Raw genomic sequence first — 11,578 nt, forward strand, 5'->3', positions numbered from 1 at the left:
CTATTAGAGCTCAACTCATCCAAGGTAACAGAGATCTCCATTTTTGAGACTATAGGGCAAAGGGAAACCTTTGTCAGATTCACAGCTGGCGGGACGTGACTAATGCACAGGTGCAGGCTCATGGGAAAACTCTGCTCAGGGAGGCAAAAAAAGGGAGGCACAGAGCTTGAACAAATAAGTGTTTTTGTGTAGCTGATGGAACACAGACAACACACAAGCTGTTTTGTGTGTGATTGAGAAAGATCGCAAAACATACACAGAGGGAGATCTGCAGCAACTGAAACTGAGAAAGTGCGATACACCGACCGGAGATAAAGTATGCATTTATTCTGCACGTCTCTAGACAAATTTGAGTCAACATCTTATCATCCACATCTTACTTCTCTTCCAAGAATGTGAAAAGAAAGACCAAAGTATCACCATCGTTAAACTTTTGATATTTTTTTTAATGAAACAAGTACCCTGACCCTAGATATAGAAATTTACAGTAACCTGAATGAAAAAGATTCAAAAACAGTTCATACATAACAACTACTACAAAGGTCATATTCAGGCACTTGAAACCATATACAGTCCTTGTTTGTCATGCTACACAAAGAATGTCTTTGGTCCTTTTCCCTCCCAGTCAGGTCAGCTGAAACCACAGTCAGAACAAAAAAATGACAAAAAAAAAAAAAGTTTGGTTTCGTAACCAGTATTTACATTTCATTAAGACCCGAGCCTACATCAGACACAAACTGAAAACGTTCATATATAAAGCCTTCATATTTTTCCATATACATCCACATTGGTTATGAAATACCAGAACAAAAAGGTATAATTATAATGGCTCATATTAGATTTCTTTTTTTTTTTTTACAGCAGTGTTAATTGATATAACTTAGTGGAATATTTTTGATACAAGAGTTGGCAAAACAACAAAGTTGGGGGTCAAAATAACAAAGCTACATTGTTACAGGGATACCAAGCACATGACACCCTAAAATCCCAATGCATCAGCATCCATCATGTTCTAGCTTCAAGAGCTCCATCGCTGTTATAACTATACATTACTGAAACTTGTTTTATGTCTTCAGCTGTCGCATTTCTAACACAATTCAGTCGATTTGCTAACATTTCCCACTTGCAGCAGGTTTAGATGCTTGAGCATATGTAAATTTGTGCAACTGGCTTTCTTATCATCACTTGTTTAAAAAAATCGTTTAATAAAATGACATTAGTGAGAATCATTCAACACAACAGGAAAAATATGTAAACAGAACAATAAGGTAGTGAATTGGGCTGTACTGTAAATATGCAGATGATCAGACAGCAAGACAGAAGATTCTTTTATACGCTGGGTCAATAACAAGTTAAACTTTGTGTAGTTGCTAATAGCTGTGTGACCTATAAATTGAATGTTTAGGGCACAAAAGTTTTTTAGATGAAAATGCCCTGAGCAATAAGTTGGCAGTTAGATTCCTTCCTGTCTGGCCAAACCTTAGTACATGTCATTTGCCTCCCTCCTTTCCTTCCGATCTTCACTTTCCCTACCAAATTATCCTTTAAAAATTCAAAACAAATCACAGGCACACGTTGAAAATATAATTTCCTGTTTTGAAACGCAAGTTCATCTAACAAAACAAAGACCTATTCCGTGAAGGCAGCAGAGCTAGAAACTTAAGATGTACAGCTCACAGACCCAGTAAATAGCTTCACACTGAGAAGAATGGATTGTCTTCTACAGCCAAGGCTGTTCGACACAACACTGACCCCTTACAGTGAACATTTCGGTTAATGAATGTTCTGCTTACATCAAAGTAAAGGTTCAAAAAAGAAACATAAACTTTCCACGCAGTGATAAAAGACACTGCTCAGCTGCAAGGCAGCCATGTTTGATAAGAGTTACTGCACGTAGCCATGGGTGACTGAACTTGCGCCACGTAGTAATTGCTGAAGTTGACGTCTCTGACATAGGGAGCAGGCTGGTAGTAGCAGGTGATGTTGGACAGAGCGGGGATGGCATTCTGTTCGGCCATTACACGCAACGCCAGGGCAGAAATAAGAGCCAGCGTTTGCCGGCGCTCGTGTCCCATCAGACACACAGTGCTTTCATCCACCACTTGTCTCAGAGTCACCAGATACTCATAGCGCTTGTCCTCCATGCCCGCAAAGTGGTTCTGCAGATATCCCTCCAGCTTTCTCTGCTGCTCGCTTATGTCGGGGAAGTCGATGAAGAAGCGCGAGCACATGTAGCGCTGCATCTGTTTCATCTGAGTTGCGGAAGATGGATGGAAACCGCGCACCAGCAGGTGGCAGTACTTGAGCAGGCCGCCGCCCCGGATCTCTTCTGGACTGCGGGTGGCGATGGTCTTGGAGCGGAGGTGATCCAGAGCTTCCTCAAAGTCTCCATACATACTCTCTCCCTGGACTGTAGGGTGGAAGGTCTCGGACATGGCTGTTTCCGAGCAGCGGTCGAACAGCAGCAATGAGTCCAGAGTAATCTGGAAGGAGTCGACGCTGAACTCGAACTGCCTTCTCAGCGTGTCCACAAACTTCAGTTCCACGTTTTTGCCAGTGTTGTTGGAAAGTGAGATGAGGCTCCAGCGATCTGTCTCGTTGCAAACTTTCACCAGCTTCTGAACATATGCCTCCTTTAGGGCAAGGGCTGTGATTCGATCTCTGCATACCCCTTCGGGCAAGAAGTCCACCAGGCAGTCCAGCACCACGTCCTTCACCAGCCGGAAGGTTTTGTCATCAGTCAAACTCAAGCCAAAGATCAGGTCCAGGTCTTTGTAGCCAAGGCCGTTGTCCTCATGAAGTACGTGGCTGGCTGCTGAACCATTCAGCTTAACATCACGTACCATCACGCCATGCTCCTCCAGTCGAGCCCTGACCACCTGAAAGTAAAGACACAGAGAAAAGACACAAAATGAGAGACTAAACACTTTATTAGGTTTATTGTGAAAGTAGAACGCACAATAAAGCATAAATTTGTAATTGAGTTTGATTAAGTTTAATTATATATTTTTTTAATCTTTCCTTGCATAATAAAGTAGTTGCTATGTTTTATTATTGTTTAGGGCTTACATGAAGAACACATCTCTGGAGTGAACGAAACGCTGCAGCTTTTTTAAAGAGCAACTGGCACTTAAGTGACTACTTATTGGTGTAGTCTCTCACTCAAAGAGATGACCTCCATTTACATTATAAAGTGACAGACCAGCGACAGCATAAGCAAGAGCACCCACAAACCTCCCTCTGGCAACAGAGCTCTCTATAAGTAGACGGGCCAAAGCCAGATTGCCAGGTGACTGCGAATGCGTTTCCCCCACTGCACCATAAATTCCACTTAACAAGTGAAAGATCCCAGATTCAGTCCCAGGATGAGATACCAGTCCCCTGAGGGGCTGTGTTAGAAAGTTTATCTGGTGTAAAAATCTGCCAAATCAAATACGTGGAGTTACTCACCGTGGTGACCTCTAGTGAATAAAGCGGGATTTATGGTTCAGCAGGGGTAACACATTTACAGTCCTCAGGCAGTCTGAGGACGGTCCGTCTACCCATAGAGAGCTTTTTTGGTGATGGAGGCAGTGTACAAAATATATACCACAACCGGTGTGTGGGCTACTCTTGCTTGGGGTGTAGTTAGTCTATCAGCCAGCTGCAGACACAAGCAAAGTTACAATATACAAGTAACAAGAATTGAAACCGAGGAAAACCAACGTTTTTTTTCATGGTTTTCCCATTCCTGGTGAACTCCGCTGTGACCCCTAACCCTATTCCAACCCACCTGTCAACTAATGTATCTTCAACAGGCACATAGGTCATGCACATCCAGCGACGCACTGTTAGGATTTTGGAGAACAAAATAGGAGCACATCTAAAAACCCTTCTCCGCTCACTGTGCAACTAGAACCGTGTACGCGGACAGATATTTGTGGCACCATAAATTACGCTTCAGGGAGCAGCTGACTGTAGCTTTTTTTTTATCTCAAAAAGCTGCTCCACAGAGATTAGATGTGGAAAAGATGCGGCATGTCTGTGCTTGACAGGTGTAAGTGACTCATAAAAGGAACTGTTGAGCTTTGAACTTTTAAACTCATGAATGTGGACCAAATTGAAAAAGGTGTTTATAATGTTATTGGAACACACTGTACAGATGTACTGCTGTGGTTCTTGGGAAAATTACAGAACTACAGGCAGTTAAGATCTTTGTGCTTCCTGTCTGTTACATCACTCAAATCACACTCAGGGGGTGGGGGGGGCAACTAACAAGGCCAAGTCTGAAGAAATCCAAAGCACAGCTGTTCACAATTCATTAAAACGCTCTCACTATGTTATGGGAATCTGATGTTACTGTTCAATGGTGTGATGTCTCTTCACTGAATGCGTAGAGACAAGCAATGCCTATCCAGTCAGGTAATCCTATATACTGAAAGAGAGTATAACCATAATGCTACGTTTAACCTGCAAAAAATACAGGGCACACATACTGAATGCTAAAATTTTACTCTAAGCCTTAAGCTGAACTCTAACCCTGGACAAGAATATTAGAATGTATCAGAATATGTCATTTTTGGTTTTATTAAACTTTTCTCCCATATTTTGTCATTCAGGGAACAAATTTAAAAAAAAATGATTCTGACACATCAAAAAGTCGTTGGTTTTGTTTTTTATTCCTAGCTACTGTTTTCACTAGAACCATAAATTAGTCGATCAGAGAGACAAAACACTTTAAAACCCTTAACTAGCTACGCACACAGTCTAATCCAACCCAGAGTGAATTTAATAATCCTCAAAGATTCCTAAAACTCATATTTCCACATGCATTTTGTTGTTTATTCCACCTAATTCCAAGTGAATTAGGTCAAGTTGTGTCCTGAAGCCATTGTTTTAATGACCACATCTGGTAATCAGCACATTAGCTAGAGATAGATCACATAAGAAGAACTGGATGAGTAAACTTGTTACTACTCCACCTAAAACCCCAAATTGGTGTTTTCATAAACTTGTTTATTTATATTAAACAAACTAAATAAAATTATTTAAAAAGAAAGCTAATTTCAGTTACTGCCTCATTCACAAGCAATTACCACAGCCAGTAGTTTTGGATACTTGATTTTTACACCAGAGGTCCTTTCTAACCCAACACTGGAGGATTTGTGTCTCCTCCCAGAATCAAACCAGGGATATTTTGCTTAGGATTTCAGTCCAGTGGACAAGACTGCAGAGATTTTTTTAACCTATCCAAGGGAAACCCACAGAAAGTATTTTCACTGACCTCACACTTAAACAGTTGGTTTGAGTTAACAGCACACTATAATGTGTTTGTTTGGGAGTCCCAAAAGTAGTGTATGGGGAAGTACAGCTGTGCTAGCCCCACAGAATGCATCCTTTACCACTCATAAAACAGGATGGTACATTTCCCAAATGACTCACCAGCACCTGATGAGAGCCTAACACTTACAGTGATGTAAAAACACATTACAAAAAGAATTGCAAACACACCAGACTGTCTGGTGTTGACAACGCCTTGGCGACAGTCTTTCCACTTTCCTTCTGGCATCTTAATAGTTTCCTTGACTATTTCATTTAAGCTGTGGACAAAGTGTGTTTTTATTATAGCTGTTTGAAATGACCCAGCCAGTTGCCAGCACATAGTCCCCTGGACGCCAATGAGAGCTCTGGGCAGTGAGACAGATTATCCCTGTGCCAAGTAAATGGCGACATCAAATGAGGAGTTATGAGTCCCTGACCTTCAAATCCACTCCAAGACTAACCCAGCCAGTCAGTAGTACAGTAGCTTGGCAGACAGCGGGGGATGCTGATGATGGTTTTACTTCTGACTTGAAATGCTTCCTCAAATTTCTTATGCACGGGTGCTCATTTCACCTGTGCTCTTAGACAAGAATGGGTTGTGTGCTGAAACATGATGCTCTTGTGATAAAAGTTTTCAAAGAAGGATTCAGTTTCAAGGATTCACTTAAGTTTTAATGTCTCAGTCCACTCAAACTTTATTTGATAGGAATATATCCAAGGGACCAATTTGGGGGGACTTTTGCTGTATTAGATGTCTGTGCCAGCCATGTAAGATTAAACTGGTGAGAACCACTCTAGTGTATGTGGATTTATTAGTAAAAACCAGTCTTACTAACCTCACAACCATCTGACTTATCTCATATAAAATCACAAATTAAAAGACTCGGATACAGCACTGGAACAGAATCGTAATAGTTTAGGTGTAAGCAAGTAAACTGTTCAGTATGAAAACTTGAGGTGGAAAAACTAGTAATTGAAACTTATACACCCGCAACTCTGTATTTTTTAAATTTCATTATGTTTAACACTTAGTTTGTTTGTTTTTTGCCAACCGTATTTTATAACAAGCTATCCTTGCCTATGGCATTGTAATTATTTTTAGCTACTTTAAATATAGTTATACTTAAAAGTAGTCTGTGTATTTGCATTTTAACTCTAAAATCAAGCAAACCAAAACAATAATACCAAGAAACTTTGGTCGTTGAACTCCTGAGTGTTGATTTTTTTTTAGATAACGTGATAACTTGATCCAACCTCGATCCAACCTAGCTACCAAGTCTGAGCAGCATACACCTGAGTTCTCTTTCTGGGATGCAGTAGAGTACACTAGCTGTAGCAATTAACCCTGTTGGCCATGAATGGAACCATAACCATGTTATCAGCTAATCCAGAACTCACTGACTTCTTCCTGTGGTTTGCATTCACACATTTTGGTTAACTTGCAGTTTTCTCGTGTCAAAAGAAGCCAAACTACAGGAAAAAGCTACAAGTTTACAAACACAGCTGATTCAGACCAGAGTATATGAACTATAGGTTTCAAAAGATAGATTCACTTTATAAAATTTTAATTTGTACCACAAGATGGTTTGATGTAACCTTTACTGTACCAGGTAATTCATTGAGAATGCATCATATTTACAAATACAACCTAGAAAAAGGCATTGGGTGATGAACAATTTATTATAAAGTTTGAGTAATGACAGAGAGTACCCTTAAACATTTTTTAATGTATGGGTTTTAAAATGTAAAAATAAAATCTACACCTTGTGTGTTCCAGATATAGCTATTGCCCTGTCCACAAAAGAAATGATGGGAAGTTTTAGTTTGCAAACTTTCAATTTGAAATTAAAATGAGCAGACAGAAACTCCAACTCATGAATGGAAAGCCCAGCCAAAGAGATACCATCAACACTAAAAAAAAAACATTCAGCCTAGAAATGAATGTTCCCAGGTTACCTCCTCTACGGGAACTGGGAGCATGTGGTGTCTTCATGTTGCTCGGTCCCAACAATAGCCTACTGAGGAGTTGGTTTACAGTCTGGCAAGGGCAACAGCGGCTCAGGCGACTGCTCTCCATTTACCACAGTAACACTTTGTCATGCCCAACCCTCAAGCCCACTGTTATTACAGGCACTAATCCCATCCTCATATTCTGCTTCAAACCCAGGCCATTCGCTACTGTCTGGAGAGTGGAGTAATGTTTCAAGGTTTCATGAAAAATAAGAACCCATACCTCTGCCTCCACATATGAACCCATTCAACAATTTACGTAACTATGATGCATGCGTCACGTAATCTGCGTTTTTCATCATGTGATATGATGCTCCTCGGTATGTAGTACACTGGGTGTGTGTAGGTTTAGTCCGCTGAGAGGGATATCACAGGATCTGGCTTTGAGCTGTCAACGTTCACAGAAGTGTGAGTAATGGCAAAAGTTTTCCTTCACTGCTCCCAGGGTTCACTCACAACCAGACCACAAACAGATGTTATTTTAATGTGGATATTAGACAAATACACTGTTAAGAGATTGTCCTGTGACCCTTTGGGACTGTGATCCATCAGTTACTTCGCCCAGTATGACAGAACAAAATACTAGTGTGGCTACAAAATCACTTAGGGGGATGACTTTGTCTGATGGGAAGGTTGAAAAAGTGGCAAACTAGTGGTTTTGAATGTTGCAGCCTATTTACTGTGAAACACCCCGCATTACTGTCAACCATTTGATAGTGGCTTAAATCACAAAACTTTTTCCCCCTCCAACCACACTGCCACTGGTTTCCATTCATGGCCACATGGTATAAAAATCAACTTGCAGACATTAAGTCTTTCAACAGGGAGCATTGTGTCGCTTCATTTTTTTTTTTGTCACGATATCTGCATGGTCATACAGAACACAATTTCAAATCAGTCTACACTTATAGATGCAGTGCCTTCATGGTTTCCACCAGAAAGGTTAATCCTGACAGGTTCAGCTGCCACAGAGAAGGTGGTTTCAGGGATTTACTGTTGCACTCAATTGATATATTTCTGTAAATGAGCTGTTTCATCTGCGAGTAACAGATCAAACAGTTGTTAGCCCACTTTATAGCTTCTACCAGCAGACATCTTAACATTTCACATTTGGCCAAAAAAACAATAGACCTCACACTCACAGTGGATAAGATCAGCTAAGCTGCCATAGCATTTGCCAGGTTCTTCCATACTTTTTGAACTGCTTCGTAAAGATTTGAGCTGGATGTGTGTGACTTCTTAACTACACATTTAAACAATTTTGTTCTTACTTGAAATCCTAATCTGCTCAATTAGTTTTTATTTTATTAACAGCAGCAATAGCAGCTATGTGTTGGTTCAAAGATGTTATGACGCCACCTCCCACAGCTACATTAAGTACTTTCCCAGATTTTCTTAAACACATTTCCAGAAACCGTGGCTCCACTTCTCAAAACTCAGAACACAAACTACACATCTAGTGTAAAATGAAACACACCACTCAAAACCATCTTATCAAAACTTATTTCTTCCACGGAACAAAACAATACACACAAGCATATTTATGTCAACTGAACTAACAAGAGAATTTTTAGAATTGCTTTCCGCTGCCTCCTCCGCCTCTCGCTCTGCCTCTTCCTCTATAAAACACCTGTATACGTCACTTGAAGCCTCTTTCACACAATGACACATGATCGAATTGTTCTTCAAATTGAGGCTGAACAAGCACAACTGCACAGTTTCTTCTTTAGTCACCTTTTCCACTCACTATGTGTTTATACACCTCTTTGTATTATTTATTAATAATAATAATAATAATGGATTGGATTTATATAGCGCTTTTCAAGGCACCCAAAGCGCTTTACAATTCCACTATTCATTCACTCTCACATTCACACACTGGTGGAGGCAAGCTACTATTAGTTATTATTGATCACTGTCTTCATCCACTCGCCCCAACCAGTTTCAAAAGATGGTTGCCTCTCTCTGAGCCTGGTTCTGCCAGAGGTTTCTTCCTGTTAGTAGGGAGTTTAACCTTGCCACTGTCACCAAAGCGCTTGCAAATACATAAAATACATACATAAAATTGAACTGAATCGAACTGAATTAACTGGGACTTAGCGTGTTGCATTTTGTAAGCCAGTGTTCCTATGTCAACAATGTGCGCAAATTCATGCAAACTGCATTCAGAGATTTGCAAAACTGACAGTGGAATAGTGCAGAGTTTAGCTGGACGGAGGCACGTTGTTTGTAGATGAGCTTCATGTTTTCAGAATTGTGACATCAATGAGTGATGTCACAATTGCTACATCCATCTTTTACATAGAGTCTATAGTTTTAGTAAGTTAAAAAAAACTTTACTGGTGTTTTGGGTTAAGCAGTATTGAGTATGCCAACGTCTTAGCACTCAAACACAATAGATAAAGAATATTCTGGATAAGAAATTTTCTTAAGAATTTAATCCGAAAGTTCCACAAAAAGAAAAAATGGTTAAGGTCCCTTATGACTAGAGGACTATGTAATGGAAGAAAGGCATCACAGGGGAGAGATTACATTGGTAGGCCTCTTTGATTATAGGGGTCTTTGAAATGTGTGTGTGTGTGTGTGTGTGTGTGTGTGTGTGTGTGTGTGTGTGTGTGTGTGTGTGTGTGTGTGTGTGTGTGTGTGTGTGTGTGTGCACGCGCAAGGTCTTCCCTCCCCCATATGAACACTGTAGAAAATATTAATCATTCAAGCAACACATGAACCAGGATTACAGGCTATTAATGTCCGGAAAAACTGCAGCCCACGCAAATCCCCACATGTTCCAGTTCTAGTAAATATACTGTGGTGTGGTCATTATCTCACAGAAACTGTGAAAAAGGGACTTGCGGAGGAGAAGCACTAGTGAGTTAGTGGAAAACTGCAGTCACAGTGTCAGATCATCTCCACTAATGTGTCTGACTGTAAGTGATTGAGTATCTTTTAAAGTTTTATCAGTTCTGCCACAAATCCTAATTACTGCAGAAAAACAGCAGAATGTGGAGCAAACAGAATATTTCAATATGTAGGCCTGATTTTGATTAGCCGGGCTTGTTTAGAAGTTATGTTACTGTGTTCCTTTGGAGCAAGTGAAATCTCATTGACTCCACAGTCACTGCAAAATAAATATACTGCACTCACCCACTGTCAGCAGACTACTGTAAACTGCTATTTTCTAATTACTAAAAACTTTATTACCAAGATGGCATATGACACAGTTGTGAGCAACAGTGGCGGAATATCTTTATATATGCAGAGCATTAAAATTGCCTTTCACCCAAAAAGGTAACACACCTTGTGTCAAATTAATCAAAATAACAGTTTTTCATTAATTTCTTTCTTTTTTTTTCTCTGTTTGTTGAGAATAGGGCGATATGGGGATACATGAAACTAAGAGAAGATGTACTTTTCCCTCTTCTCTGTCACTTCTGCTTCAGTGCGTTTTATTAGATAGCAAAACGACTATGAGAGAGCTAGTGAGAGAGCTAGTGAGAGGGGTCTCACCTGAACGATCTGCCGGGGCTGCACGGACAGCGTGGGGAAGTTTCCTCGGCCGTGGATCGGTACGCTCTCTCCAAGGATGGAGTCCAAACGCCGAACCTGATCCCATGACAGCACGCTCACCCGCCGACTCTGCTCCGAGACATCACCGGAGGACATGACGACCGGAGGCAACGGGACGTCCAGAGAAAGTGTCGTTGCACTGTTAGAACAACTTGAAGCAATTCTCCTCAAACGAGGAAGAGCCGGTGATGTTAGGGCGACAGTGGGTGTGAAAAGCTCCCAGTGCGTCTCCCTCTCTCACTCTCTGTCTGTTCTTGTGGAAAAACTTTCAGAAAGCTCCAAAATGTGTTAACTCTTTTAGAACATCGCACATTCCCAGAACAAAACTTCCTGCGCCTGCGTCGCTCTCTGTCTCCACTGACTGTCTGTGCACATTAGAGCCTCCTCTGGACTCGCCCGGGGTTTTAACCGAGCAGGGATTAACGGGCGCCACCCCATTGGCTGGCCAGAGCCTTAATAACGCTTCAGCATACAGACTGCACTCCGTTTGCACACAGACCCGTGAACACCTACTTCCCTTGCGTCACATGGCATGTTCAATGACTGTAGGAAGTATAGTAATTACTATGTGCAAGTAAAAAAAACACAACCTTGAACTGCTCACGTCAGGCTTCAAGACTTTACCCAAACTGCATACAGTACCTCATCTCACACTGGTCTGTTTAATAGGAAGGAGAAAAGACAAAGGAAGTTTACTTCAAAT

The 11,578-nt window shown here is 40.9% G+C and overlaps 1 protein-coding gene across 1 annotated transcript; it reads right to left on the minus strand.

Annotated features, from left to right (window-relative positions):
* Positions 1-425: 425 nt before the first annotated feature.
* On the minus strand, positions 426-11,355 carry tent5bb (terminal nucleotidyltransferase 5Bb). Its single transcript, XM_026156659.1, has 2 exons — positions 10,816-11,355; positions 426-2,879 (listed from the first exon to the last, which is right to left on the minus strand). Exons 1-2 carry the CDS (start codon positions 10,969-10,971, stop codon positions 1,854-1,856), a joined length of 1,182 nt encoding a protein of 393 aa, XP_026012444.1. The 5' UTR covers positions 10,972-11,355; the 3' UTR covers positions 426-1,853.
* Positions 11,356-11,578: the final 223 nt, after the last annotated feature.

Source organism: Astatotilapia calliptera, chromosome 22 (assembly GCF_900246225.1).
Source record: "Astatotilapia calliptera chromosome 22, fAstCal1.2, whole genome shotgun sequence".
In the NCBI taxonomy this organism is placed as follows: domain Eukaryota; kingdom Metazoa; phylum Chordata; class Actinopteri; order Cichliformes; family Cichlidae; genus Astatotilapia; species Astatotilapia calliptera.